The sequence below is a fragment of the Bacidia gigantensis genome (assembly GCF_019456465.1).
Source record: "Bacidia gigantensis strain McMullin 20006 chromosome Unknown contig_304, whole genome shotgun sequence".
Taxonomy (NCBI): Eukaryota; Fungi; Ascomycota; class Lecanoromycetes; order Lecanorales; family Ramalinaceae; genus Bacidia; species Bacidia gigantensis.
The window spans coordinates 668,641-683,976 of record NW_025408609.1 but is presented as its reverse complement, the minus strand read 5'-3'; the positions used below and the strand labels follow the sequence as shown (position 1 = coordinate 683,976).

The following is a 15,336-nucleotide window of genomic DNA, read 5'->3' as shown; positions in this document are numbered from 1 at the left end:
GGTTGGCTTAGCGAGACCAACCAGGCCCGCTCGTTGTAACGCAATGTTCGCAGGGTACGCATGCCAAGGCCTGCGTTACAGTGCGAACAGTGCGATCACCATTTGATATATAATGTCACTCGTTCAGCGATAGATAGTTTGCTCCTTAGTTGTTAATACATTCATTACTGAATACCCTAACGGAGCTCTACGAATAAATCGCATTACTGTCGCAGTGTTCAGGCTCGCCGTTTAGAGCTCACCTTCTCTTGCGTCTGTGGCTCGTCACTACCTGCCAAGCCAACCTAGCTTGTACACGACCCAAGCTAGTCGTTGCACGGCCCTTGCATAGGCAAACGACCGTTACACTTCTATTAATATTATAACTTAGTAGATCTAACCTATTAGCTAGCTATATAAACTTAATAAAGGTCCTATTTAATAGATCTATACTATTAAGAAGTATTTTTATTAGCTATAGTAAAATACTTAAAGAAAATAAATATTTAGTTATAAAATAATATAAAATAAATAAAAAAAGATAATAAAAAATTCTTATTAATTATATAAAAAAAATAAATTATATAAAAATAGAAATTAATCTTTAAATACTTATAAAATTATTAGCTTCTAAGCCTTATATTCTTAGCTTTTAAAAAAGCTATAATTTAACTTAAAAATAAATTAATTTAATATAATAATCCTTTAATTTTTAAGAATATTAACTTAATTATAAAAAGATTTTAAATAGTTATAAATATTCTATTTTTTTTTATAGTTATTTAATTAAATCTTATTAATATTATTATTATATTAAGATCTTCTTTCTTATTTTTAAAAAGTATTATAATAAGAGCTAAAACTATTAAATATTTATTTAATATAAATTTATAATAATTTTAATTATATTTATAAGAAAAGTATTATTAATAAAACTATTAATAAAAGAAGATTAAATATATTATAGTTTATATATAATACTTAAATATACTTATTATAAATATATTTAAAGTAGCCTAGATTACTTTATTATTATATAGCTTTATAAGTTAAAAATTATTTTTTAAAGTTAAGACTTATATATTTATTTATTTATTTATAAAAATTGAAATATTTCTATATATAAAAGTAAAATTTAATATAATATTAATACTTTATTTATAAGTTTATTATTATATAATATAGCTTATTATTAAATAAATTAATTAAGAATAAAGTTAAAATAAATTATTTAAATATAATTTTAAAAGTAAAAAAAGTATAATATCTTATAAAAAGGTATAATAACTTATAAAAAAGGTATAATAATTTATAAAAAAAGTATAATACTTTATAAAAAAAATATAATAATTTATAAAAAAAATATAATAATTTATAAAAAGAAAATAATTTTTTTTTTAAAATTAATAAAATTTATATAAAATAAATATTTTAATTTCTTTTTTATAAATAGACTTTTTTTAAATTTAACTTTAAACTTTAATATTTTAGTATATTTAAAAGATAATAACTTCAAATTTTAAAATTATTATTAAATATAAAAAAAGTTTATTTTATTTAAAAATTAAAATATTTAATTAAGTTTTAGTCTAAACCTAATAGGCTTTTGAGTAATATATTATATATATTTTTAATACTATTTTATATTATATTATTTAAGTTTTAATAAAAATAATAAATAAATAATTTTAAAATTTAAAGTAATTAAAAGTTAAATAAAAGTTAAAAAGAGTTAGAAAATAAAATAATTTATATTTACTTTTATAAAATAATTTTTATTTATTTTTATAAAATAATATTAAAGTTTTAAATAATAATAATATAAATAATATAATATATATATTTATTATTTTAATAACTTTAAGAAATTTTCAAATTTTTTTTATTATTTAATTATATATTAATTATAATATAAAATATATTATTAAGATATAAAGTTTAATAACTAAACTATTGAATTAAAATTAAAATTATAAATAAGTTTTTAAAAATAATATATTTAAAATATAAAAATAAATTATTATATAAGTTTTTTTTCTTTTTTTTTCTTATAAAGTTTTAAGGTTTTTAATAAAATATAATTAAAAAATATAAATAATTTAAACTTAGGTATAAAACTTTAATAAATAATCTATTATTAAAAGTAAAATAAAACTTTAATAAATTATTAAAAATAATACTTTTTAAAAGAAAAATAAATATTATATTATAATTTAATATATTTATAAGAAATAAATTAATAATCTAGTTTAATAAAATATAAAAAAAGTATTTTAAAATATATTATTAAAGATAAAAGATTTTATATTAAATAATAAAAATCTTTATTTTCTTTTAATAAAAGTTAGTTTTTCTTATAATTTTAATAAAATACTTATTAAAAATCTAATAGAATTTAATAAAAGCCTTTTTTAAAATTACTTTAATTTTTTTATAATATATAATTAAAAACTTTATAAATATTTTAATATTAAAAATAAATTTCTAAATTTTTTTAAATTTAATTTTTTAAATTTAATATAAATATTAATTTACTTTCTTTAAATATTATAAAATAAAAGTTTTCTAAAATCTTTATTATATTTAAAGTTATTAAATATTTTTTAAAAAATTTAAAAATTTTTAATTTTTAATTTTTTTTTATTTCTTAATATATTAAAAAGTTTTTAAACTAAATTTAATAGTTTAAACTTTTACTATTTAACTCTTAATTTATAGTCCTAAAATAACTTTTTTAAAGCTAGTTTCTTATATTTAATATTAATACTTTTAAATTAAAGTTAAAGGAATAAAATAGCCTTTTTATTAAGCTTTAATATAAGTTTAAATAGCTTTTAATTTTATTTATTACTAATTCTAAGGGATCTAGGAGCTAGAAAAATAAGATAGTTACTCTATCTTTAATAAATCTTTACTTATATTTTTTTAAGACTAGTTAGTAGATCTTCTACTATCGCCGTCACTGTCATATTCCTGTCCGGCGCTGTAAGAGGCAATTGAGAGGCAAATTCATTAGTGTAAAACGCGCCCCCCTCGCGGGTATCCCCATCCCTATCCACAATATCTATACTCAAACAAACGTCCTCATGAAAAAGCTCGTACCAGTCTATTATGGCGGTCAAACAATTAGCCACATCCCCCCAAACTAAGCCCTGCGGATCCACCAGAGCGATCAAGAAGCGAGCTTGATTACTACCCGCTCTGGCGTCGGTTTCAAAGCCCCGACCAGGTACTGCGAGTGCGGCTGGTTTGGGTTGCACTTCGACTGTTAAGATGTGCGTGAGGTACCCGACGCTCATGGCCCATGGCATCTTTCCGAGAACCTGTGGGAGTCTTGGTTCGAAACGGTAGGTGAAAGGTCGGTCTGTAAGACTGTGTCGGGGGTAAAGGGGTTAGTTGGTTGGGGGTTGATATTAGGTCATAGGTGGATGGCAGGAGTGGCAACAGGAACAAGGACAATGGATCGGAAGGAGAGGAAAGGGAGAGGTAAGAAGAAGAGGGATGGCTCTTGTTGAGATGAGGAAAACCCACTTTTGTGGTGGTGGGAGATATGGAGACGCAAGCGCAGTTGGAGCTGCTCTCACTATGCTCAAAGCGGGCAAAGAGGTGACTGTGGTGACAAGAGCAAAGGAGACATAGAGAAGGTAGCTTTTCATCTTCTTTGAGAGGGTTACACACTTAGTGAATGTGGAGATATATAGATGGCCACGTGGCTGTTCTTTCTGTGGCGTTGTTGAGGTGGCAGCAACAGATCAGACCTGAGAGGACCTTACCTCTCAAAAATTCGTATCTAGCTCTGAGTTGGAGTAGTCCTTTCTTTCGTACTCCAAGAGTCAGTCTATAGAGGTCTATCAGCTAGATTATCTTCGGCTAAGTCGACCCTGGATGTCGTTGGAATGTTTCAATCTACTACAAACATCTGAAGGTCAATTTGCTCATCGGAATGAATTCTCTCTTCCAGATCTCTTCTTTAATCGACCGACTAATTATGAAACACCTAAGGCTCACACACCAACATTCTTTTAGCCGACGCACTCAACACCCTAGGTGCCAGCAATATTCACATGACTATCGCCCTTAAGTTCCCATCCACATCAACTGGCTTAAGAATTCACCTCGCTTTCCTCACCGATTGAGTCCCATCCATGATACCCACGTTCTGAGCACAATTCTCGTAAAACTCTCGGAACCAACCAGCAATGGTTCTCAAAGCAATGGTTCTCAAACAAGTCGTCAAGTCTCTGAAAAGGGAAAACTCCTCACTAGCTGGTGCTAGTGCTCTGATTGATGAAGATCACTTCCATGCCAAATGGGTGAAAGCTCACAGCATCATCTGGATTGATCGTATCGACAATCGCTTGCACCTTTCGCGGAGCTCAAGAACACTTAGGCTTTTCTGGGACGTTGGCTACTTCGACTAGTCGGCACTTTTCTGGTCCAATAAACAGTGCTTACAAAAGATTAGGTGAATCGCTCCCATGCTAAGGTTTATATCCCGTACTTTTAAGTTTAAATTTTGCGAAAGAAGTATATATTCCGTGGTACAATGTGATGCGGATACTTCAAGGCATTCCTATCATCTTGAAAATAATCTTACTTGAAAAATCCCGAGCTTGTCCAAAATCAACGCACTTTAGCAGCTTAGGACGATATATTTTCGCAATGCGGACGCAAGCCATTACCTATACATGAAGACCTTTGCTGTCCACGCGAGAAAAGGAAATAGAATCACGATACACGACCTTCGCGTCGATAATAATATCTAGAGGATACGAAAGATTCCCAAAGATTTTTCTAAAAGCACTAATTTAGGGCAGGATAACTGCAGACACCTGATTACTACGTACAGACACCCAGATTACTATATGCAAACACTATATGCAGATACACGCATATAGGCCATTTCTTTAATCTATTATATATATTTATAAACATCTATATATATTGCAATATGCTAATTGTCTGTATAGCTAGCAATTTAGTATAAGGGGTAAAACTAATTATCTAAAGTCTTAGTTTCTTTAATACTAAGGCTCTCCTCCTGCCTAGCTTAGATTAATAATCTTTAAAAATAGGGGTTAATTCTATATAAGAATAGCTTAAATTATAATAGCTTACTCTTAATAAAAAAACTTTATATTTATTTTTTAATTATTTAATTTATTAAACTAAAAGTAGGGGGCTTTTTATAATAATTATAAACAATTATAATTATTATAATTATTTATAATTATAATAGTAAGCTAGGCTCAATAGGGCTAAGTTAATTTCTTAGAGCTAGGCTAAAAGAGGCTAATATAGTTAATAAAGATATAGAGCAGAGATAAGCACTAGTAAGAGTTAAATTAATAATAATAATAGCAATTAAAATTTCTAAATTAATATTAAAATTAAATATAATAAATATCTAGTTTTAAATATATTATTTATATATAATAAGTAATATAATAATTAATTATTAAATATTTATAAAATAATCCTTTAGAAATAAAATTAAAAAGTTATAGTTTCTATAGTTTAACTATTTAAACTTTAATTAATTAGTTTTATAGTATTTTTAAATATTATAAAAAGCTTTATACTATTTAGATAAATAAACTATTAATAGAACTATATTACTTAATAATTACTTTAAGCCTTTATTATTAGTTTCTATTTTTAATTACTTTATCTCTTTAATATTTCTTTAAAAGAATAAACTTATATTTTACCTTTTTTAGCTTACTAATATAATTAATTTAGTTCTTCTTCTCTTAAGATTATTAGTATAGAGGCGTTTTACCTATTATTTAATTAAATTACAGATCTTTAAGTAATTCATAACTTTTTAATAATAAGCTTAAAGTTCAACTTAATTTATTAGTTAGATTTATTATATATAGTAGTTCCTTGTCTACTTTTCTATTTATAACGCTTAACTTTAAATAGCTTTTAAAGTTATTACTTAATTAGTTTTTTAATTATAGCGGGATTATATAGTATAAAATACTATTATAGATAAATATATTTTAGATATAGTATATTATTATTAAATAGGAAGCTCTAAATCTTATATTTATAAAAAAGACTATAGATTTATTTATATATTCCTATATATCTATTTAAGACAATATATTTCTAAGTAATATTTCTAAGTAATATTTTTAAGTAATATATATATTAAGTTAATAGCTTAAGGGCTAATAATTCTAATAATATTTCTAAAAAAGCTATAGTTTTTTTGCTCTAGTAGTAATCTTACTTTTACCTTTTTATATATTATTTAAATATCTTTAAAATTATTTTAAAATATTTAGTTAATTGCTTTAATAATTTAAAGTATAGTATAGGTAGCTAAAAATAATTATAATTTTAATTTATTATAACTACCTTTATTAATAGATATAGTAGTATAATTAAAGTATAAACTCCTAGTAATATAAAAATAAATAACTTTCTCCTTTAAATTACTATAAAAGTAAATTTTATTTATATAGGAATAAAGAGGAGCTAGTTTATTAATTATTATAAATAGGCTTATAGGTTTTTTATTAAGCAACTCTTAATTTAAATAATTAAATTCTTATTTTAATAATACTTTTAATAATTCCCTCTATATAGTAAGCTAATTCTATTTATTTTTATCTTAAAAATTAAAAAAAAAGTAAAAGTTAATTTATAATTAAATATTCTTATATATATACTAGGAGCAGAGTATATACTTTTAATCTAGAAAAACAGTTTTAATAACGTTAATTATTACTTTAGCGGAATTAATAAGTAATATAATTTTAAAATAATATAAAAGATAATACTCTATAAAACTATTATTAATATACTTTTAAATATATAATATAATATAGAGGTCTATACCTCTGCTCTTATTAGTAATAAAGTTTTTTTAAATAATATTCTTCTTATTTATACTTTATTTTATATATTTAAAAACTTTTATTAAAGTTTTTTCCGTTTTATTCTTAATAAATATAAATATAATATAGAAAGTCTTATTCTAGCAGGTTATACCTATAATAATTTAAAAAGAATATTATATTTATTAGTTTTATAAATATTATTAATAAAGAAGATATAGCTTTAGACTTCTAATAGCTTAATAAATAAAGAGTAAATAAAGCTAAAGATATTAATACGATTTTGCTTATTATATTTAATAAAGTTAAGATCTTAAGTTTAAGCTTTAGAGAATATATTTTAGATTAATAGCTAATAGCGGCTTTTATCTATAATAAATTTTTTATATTTTAGTTCTAAATAATATAACAATAAATATATAACTATAAATATTATAGGATAATTATATTTATAATTAATAATAAAAAGGCGCTAGCTCTTATTAATCTATTTAATATAATTTCTTTATAAATATTTAATTATTTTATTTAATTTTATCCTTTTATAATTAATATCTAATATTATAATTTATATTTTTTATTAGTTTTATAGGATAAAACTTTCTTTTATATTATCTTTTCTTTATTTTTTCTACTTTTATTAATTTATAAAGTGAAACGTAACTTCTTAGTAATCTTATTAAAGTCTATATACAATAACTTAAAAATATAATAATCTTTTTTAATAAAAAGTAATAAAAGATTGTCTTTATTTTAATAAAAAGAGCAATAGCTTTTTATAGAAGTTAAAAAGGCTTTATTAAAATTAAGATTATTATTAGTAGACTTATTTAATAATATTTATAATAACATATTATTTTATATTAATAAGGGAAAGGATAGGAAATTAGCTATATATATTTTACTTTTATATATAGGATATAGCTTTAAAAGTAAAAAAAACTTAGAATAAATATTAAAAAAATTCTTTATACTAGCTTTATTAAATATATAATTAATTACTAAATTATTAGCTATTATTTAATATTATTATTATTTATAAAGGAATAAAGTAATTTAAGCTAAAAGAGGTAAAATTGAAAAGCAAGGCTAAATAAAAGTTTTTAAGCTCTAAAAATTATAATAAAAAAGGGGATTATTTAAATATAGGTTTAAATATAGATTATAAAAACCTATAAAGCTATAGAAGACAATAGGTATAGTACTTATAATTAGATTACTTTAAAGTGTCTATATATAGTAATTAAGGTGTCTGTATGTAGTAATGTGGTGTCTGCAGTTATCCTGCCCCCACCAATTTCTCATAAAATAAATCGCCACCATGAGCAAATCGTCAAACTTTCTAGGCTTCTTTGATGGCCTATCGGACGGAGGTTTGAATACGTCCAAGAGTTACTGCATCGCAAACAGCACACGCGCATAAATGACAAGTTTCTCGCTTCTGGACCACCCTATCCCCTGGACCTTTGCTGGCATCTCGAAATTTTACTCCTACCCCACCCCCAACTCTTCGGCGAGAGTTATGAGTTGCAATCCTTTAGCAGTTTCCTTCACTTTGGGTCACGATTAAAGGAACTCAAATTACACATGGACAATCAGAAGCCCAGCGGCTAATATCAGGTATGGCGAGACAAGCCTGACAGGTTGTAGTACGTGATGTTCTGGGCGGTCTTGGCCTTTGGAATGATCAGTGTCATCTGAGCTTTGGATGTCTCGTGATAGGGAGTGCACAGACAACGGCGGCTTTTGAGGCTTTCAAACGCCCTAGAGGAGAATGATATATTACTAGCAAGGAGTGAAGAGTGCCAGGGCCTTAGAGCATTTTTTGGCTATCATGAGCCTAGGTCGCACAACAGTTCCCCAAGTTTGTCGATGCCCTCCTTTATGAGCCCTTACTGTTACGTTTGCACCTTTGTACGATAAGCATTCATTAGGATGACGTTTCGCGACGACTTGTTAATACTGAGTTGGATTCACGTGGGTGGACCGTCCCCACTATCGTTTTCTTTGGGTATTTTGCTCCATAGACAGCCGTTGAAATCAATAGACACAACTTACGATGAGACAAGCGACGATCACAAGACAGAGTACTCTTCACTGATAAGTATGAAGCCCAAACAGAAATCCCAACCACTGGCATACGTCCTTTAACAACGAGGTTTTCTCGGCAAAATCGAAAGAGACTATATAATACCATGAATCCTGGTCGACACCCAGAGATGGCAAGCTGTAACCACCTACGCTTAGTTTGGGAGACATTGTTGCTCCGCGCCGAAACCAGTACCACAAAATACCATGCGTTTGCCTATTGATTTGATGTTAACTTCTTTGTTAACTCATGATCCAGCAACGAAATCATCACCTTTGGCTATCTCCAGGCTCTAAAAAGTAGACTTCGACAAGTGATCATCATCGCCCATGACATAGTAAGGTTCTATTTTTGGCTTAGAAGAAGGTTCAAGCGCGTATACGATTTGAGACACAGCGTGCAGCGGCTTGCCCCTACGATCTTGCCGCGAACTCAATGCGCCGCTCATGTAGCCTCTTACTCGTTTGTAGGGGATGAGCTCTACATCATGGCCCCTTCCATGGTGTTTGACAAATCGGATATCTCAAAGTTTTCCCCACAGCTACCATGACGACTCTTGGCAATCAATGCTTCTGTCATTGTTGACCCTGTCGGGTCGTGAGACAAATACGTTTCGAATTGCTCCGTCCGTGCATTATATTGTGTACTATTGTGTACTAGTGGTGGTCCCTCTCCGCTCTATGAAACTGTCGCTCCTTAGCAATCTTCTTTGTCTCCAGATTCTCGGAACATGGCATTCACCAGGTGGAATACACAGTCTAGACAACAGAAAGTGGCCAGTGCATGTCCTTGTAGTCTCAATGGGCCATTGGCGCAATCCTGTTTGCACTGATACTTGTGTCACTCGTCTTACATCAAGCCTGTGATTACCATGAAGCCTTCGCTGGTGACCTTGGGGGTGCTTTTGTTCAATCGCATCTCAGCCAGGTCTGTCGCAAGGCCACAGCTTTTCAACTCGGGCTTTCATCTTAGTGAGGGGGCAAACGCACAGGAGTCCTCGGATCCATCAGGCGTCAGCCGGCCGACACAAACAAGTTCTGCAGCTGCCGGCAGCCAGTCTGGCCAGACAGTAACGTTGTGCTTGAACACATCTCCAAGTGTGGGGGACGAAGTATCAAGCATTACAGGATTTAACTCTTGTAACGAGAGTGGTACAGAGAGTCAAGGAGCTTCAAGTAGCGTAGCGGCGCAATCTACAGGGGTGCAACCTGTCTACATTCCATCGACAGCCACACAACCGTCAAACGCTGGACACACCGGAAGCACTGACGGCACAGGAGATAACACCTGGGGAGGCAGCACAGCCGGAGGAGTTGGAAGCAATGAAGGTACCAACACGTCAGGCACCACCTGCACAACTAGCGGAAATGGAACATCCCAGGCAAGTATCTCCTGTAGCAACACAAACTCTGGCGGCTCTTCCAGCACCTCCCATAATAGCTCCACCCAAACTACCAGTACCATCTCAAGCAACAGCAATTGGAACAATGGTTTTGGTACCCCACCTTTACCCGGCCAGCCCGATCTCATCGGCTCAGACGTCTGCGGCAATGGAGGCTGCAAGAGCCAGGACGAGTACTGCGCCGCTATCCAACGGAACGGGAAAACGGATCCCGTATGTGAAGGAAGTGGTACTGGAGGAGGAGGTGCGTCGCCATCGACTGGGGCAGGGAGCGTGCCGTCGAGTGTGCCAACAAATGTGGTGGGATCTCAAGGTGGAAATGGAACCGGCTATGGCTCAGGGACCGGAAGCGGCGGAGTGGGTGTGGGTGGAGGAAGTGGTAGTAGTGGGCGTGGGCGCAATGGAGGTTATGGTACTGATTATAGTGGTCAGACGGACTACATTGGTTCAGATGTATGCGGTAATGGAGGGTGCCAGAGTCAAGCGCAGTATTGTGCTGCTGTTCAGAGGAACGGACAGAGCGATCCGAAATGCGGTGGATGAGGGACTAAATCTGGATCTAGTGCTGCGAATGTCGTTTCAACGACCGGCATGGCAGCATCAGGTAGGGGCTCTGGAAGAGGGTATGATGATAGTGCTTCATGGACATAGCGTGTCCGGGATGCATTGGGTACGTCATAACCAGTCTTGATTGTCTGTTGAGAGATAGATGCGACTAATACCCTTACCAACTAATTACACAACTTTGAGCTAAGCTATGAGTATATGTACTAAGCAGCAGACCATGTGAACGACCAGTCATTACTAGCATCTCATGAAATTTCAATAGCGGCCTACAAATCCGCCAGTACTAGTGTGAGCGGTTCCAGTTCCCGAAGATAATACTGCTCTCGATCAGTGAACCAAATCAAGCTTTAACCCTTATGTGTCCTCGCTCATTCAAGCTGACTCTCTCCTCCTGCATATCCACCATCCTATCCTTGACTAGCCACACCTCCAATTGCTTGCTGCTGATTATGACAGTTTTGCTACTCATTACCAACCTACTGCCTAGTCCCTGCACAGACTCCACCTATTTCACCATTAATTTACTCTTCGGTGCCTCCGTTACCAGCTTTGCCTCCAGTGGGTTGGGAAATAGGGATCGTGGGATGGAAGGAGAGACCCTTGGGGCTATTCCCCGTAAGCAACAGCTTAACAGTGATGGAGTACATTCGCTATGAGGAGCTGCTAGATTCCTGCTTTGTGCTTAGACCCAAAACATAACACAAACTCGAATCATCTATTCTAATCTTAACTTTATCAAAGTTTCTTTCCAGACCTAAACGCTTAATACAACTTTTCAAATCAGTCGCATCATCAGTCCCGGACTCCGTCGACGATACCGTGGGCATTACGGAAAGTTCTTGAACTTAATATGAGATTTCGTTTATTTCTATATGGCTTTAAGACACGTTCTTCATAGCCATATTAGTATGCTCTCACAATAAACATGACTGCAATTAGTAAAAATGCAATGCTTGGTGTCTCTCGCGATTCCGCCAGTTGATACCCAACCGAGAGTCGCTCTCTGCAATGGTGCCGCTGGCCGTGGACAAACCAAACACAAAAGAACTTAGAGTGAGTATTGAGAGAGACTAATAGATATTGTGTGACTGGATTTGGGGGAAATCTATGAGCCACTTGTAGAGATAAACCGAAAAAAAACAGCCCGCGCAATATGCAACTCTTCATGGTAATAGAGGCAACCATCCCGTCGCGCTACTTCAAGGCATCAAAACCTCTTACCGTGTTTATTTACTTGCTACTACTTTGCAGTATCGATGGCGCTTTGTCCTCTGACATCGTAGATTGGTTATGTCTTCTCAGCAGTGTCGCACAGCCAACCATTGTTGATTATAAGTTCTTGTACGCTTGGCTTTCTACAGTCATGTTACTCCCCACCATTCGAGTACAACGAATCATTTTAAAGAACCCATTAGAAAGTGTTTAGTACAGGTCTTCCTTATGCTGATATGTCTTTAAACACCCAGATTGCTATCCATTAGAAAAATTCGTCTTCCATTTCCTTAGACCCCCTTCCTGGAATAAGAATGATGCATGCAGCACGCCATGATGGCAAGATCGCCTTTTTACACATCTGGTTCAAGTCATACTCTGCCATGCCATTTGACCGACACCAAAAGCCTATGTTCTCTTGGGCTCAGCTCATCGATCTTCTTTAACAGCATTTGAAATGCTGAGATTATCATTCTTGAAGCAGTCGTCTGCAATGAAATCGAAAGGTTGTAACGCTTCATGCACATTGAATGATAGTCTCAGCAAAGATGAAATCTACCTGACGGTTGATCAACAAAACGCTGCCCTTAGCAATAAGCCAAATGCATGGGCGTCCATGGCTTCTTGGTTCCACACAGAGGCTCTCGAGCTTAGCATTCTTCACCCTCAGCTAGATCACTTCCAAAAGCGTGTTCACTATCGATGTGCTGCCGCGATTCGAGCTCAATTTGAAATTAGAAGACAAGAGAGCGAGCGAATCAAGCGTGCCTTCCTCAACTTCCAGACATAGTTTAACCTTTTCAGCCTGCATAGAGCCCTCGATGGGGCAAGGTCAGGGTTTCATGCGAGGAGTCGAGGCTTTTTTGATAAACTTGCCGCTTGGAAAAAGGAGCAAGTCGCTTCAATCTACGAATTGCGCCTCGACCTCCTCAATTAATGACGGAGATTTTGACCTCTTGCTCCCTACAAACGCATCAAATCCGGTAAGAACCCACGAAGACGAAATTGGGATCAATGATTTACGAAGCTCGGCGATATGCAAGAAGTCTTGCATTTGAAGAAATACTTGCAGCTATCTCGAGGTCTCCCTCTCCTTGCTCAAGTGGACCACGGCGAAAGCCACGAACAGCGTCATACTCTCTTCGCTCGCATAAGTCATGTAGACTGGGACCCAACACCGATACTCAGAAATTCTGTATCCCTAAGCAGCATTCTTAGTCTACCAACTTCTTTCCCCCCTTCCACAAAACTCGCATTCAAGGGTCGCTAGCATCCTTGCCATCTAGCGCAGAAATCAGACCATCCTTACTTACCCCTGACGTACGTTCGGGGCGCAGCGTTCCTCTCAATAAGGTAGTAGAAGCGAGGTGCTATAATTTATAAAGGGAGTCTGTGAGGTAGGTCTGTGCCATGCACGTGGAACAGAGGTTGACATCGATGTAGCTGGACCCTGCTCATATGGTCTAGATCTTCATGATCCTAGGCGAACCGAGCCCACAACTGTGTAAGCGAGTGTCATGTTCTGACATTAACGGACTTCGGTTTCAGCCGTGCCTCAGCCTTCTTTACAGATATCTGATATCACGCTAGCCCAACCACTGTGCCGCATGATTCGACTACCACACAAGGAAATGGCTGCGACCACTCGGCGCCTAGGGAACTTGATGTAAACTGACTCCAACATTTGTCAAGCATCGCGTACATTACAACCTCGTCTTCAACGTGTCTCAGAAATGAGGACGATGGATAGCAGACTTGCTTCGCCTCCCACGTCCTCGCTTGCTCACAGAGGTAGTGTAATGTAGCTATGGTGCGACGAGGAAAGCGTTAGGGATTAAGTCTGTGGTCTCGAATGATCCTGTAACTTTAATGCTTCAAATCAATATGTAAAGACCTTCATTCTCTATCAAAAAATCTTGCGCCGTGGGATCACTTTGTGTATCCCTCAGATATTGTTAATCATTAGACGACCAAGATTCGTAATTGAAGCCTAATCTCGCCTACGGCAAAGCTTTCATCTTTTCCGAGATACAAGGAACATTAGGTTCACGTTATACCATGCGTCTTGGTTGCATCAGCGCTCAGGCGCTTCTTGTCTTGTCCTTCGTTGTTCCCAGTGCTGTCAGCGCTCCAGCGGACGTCGACGCATTCGGACGTACGTCTATCCACATTAGGTTCTATGCGAGGCAAAAGGCTAACGGGCAAACTAGGGCGAGATGGGGCGGATGTATATTTATATGATTTAGTTGGCCGCGACACTGCGGATGAAGGTAGTTGGATGTCCCTATGTCGAATTATTCTAGTGAGGCTCACCAAAAACCATTAGCAAATGAAACTTCAGTCACTTCTACTACTACATCAGCCAGTGGTGCAGCAACACTAGCGCCGCAGGACGATTTATCGAAAGCCACGGCCAAACCGCCAGATTTCGATGATTTCAAAGATTTCTTCACTAACAAGGACAACAATATCAAACGTCACATGCTAGTTTTCTGGTCCGGTACCGGTATCGACGACCCGCAAACGTTTGCCGGAAGACAAGACAGGTTCACGCTTGAAATGATCGTAGGCACAAAATGGAAACAGTACCAAACTGACAAAGCACACGGTGGCTATTGGAAAACCTGGTACGATTGTGTTGATGGATTCTGGACTCCGGCCTCCGACGCTCTTTCCAGTGTAGCGACAGGGGACGTTGCTGTCATTCTAAGCGCAGACGCTGATTACTTGCAACAGCAAGAAGATCCCACGCATGCTACTTGCCCGACCTGCTGGTACAACACTGAGAAGCCAAACCTAATACACAATCTTCTTAAAGGATCGGTCGCTGGTATCTTTAAATATCATACGCCGTTGCCCGCGAAATATATCGGCAAAATAACCAGCATGGGAGACAAGTTATAGCTTGGCCTCCAAAGATGATGTCAACAATGAGTACTTTTCCAGCCTCAAGACATAAGCATTTTCTCCGATTGCACTGCAAGATGATGGACACCTTACTTGAGATTTTTCGTGAATTCAACACATGCGGCTTTAGCTAATATAGAGCCTACTATGATCCAACATCGTAGAGCCGAAAGTGGAATATCGGAGGGAATTCTGATTTCAATGTATTGGTAAAGCACTGTTTTTAAAGTCATATCTCCATAATTCAAAACACTTGGTTCCAGGAGCGCGGCGACTCTGTCGAGATTGCTCATAAAGAGGGCCTGGAGGTTGTGGTCTTTCTAAACATA

General features: G+C 34.3%; 2 protein-coding genes across 2 annotated transcripts; both read left to right on the top strand.

Moving 5' to 3' along the window:
• Positions 1-9,790: 9,790 nt before the first annotated feature.
• On the top strand, positions 9,791-10,864 carry KY384_008833 (uncharacterized protein; the record flags this gene model as incomplete). Its single annotated transcript, XM_044817320.1, has 1 exon — positions 9,791-10,864. One exon carries the CDS (start codon positions 9,791-9,793, stop codon positions 10,862-10,864), a length of 1,074 nt encoding a protein of 357 aa, XP_044665915.1.
• Positions 10,865-14,386: 3,522 nt separating this feature from the next.
• Positions 14,387-15,004, top strand: KY384_008832 (uncharacterized protein; the record flags this gene model as incomplete). Its single annotated transcript, XM_044817319.1, has 1 exon — positions 14,387-15,004. One exon carries the CDS (start codon positions 14,387-14,389, stop codon positions 15,002-15,004), a length of 618 nt encoding a protein of 205 aa, XP_044665914.1.
• Between the last annotated feature and the right edge of the window lie 332 nt (positions 15,005-15,336).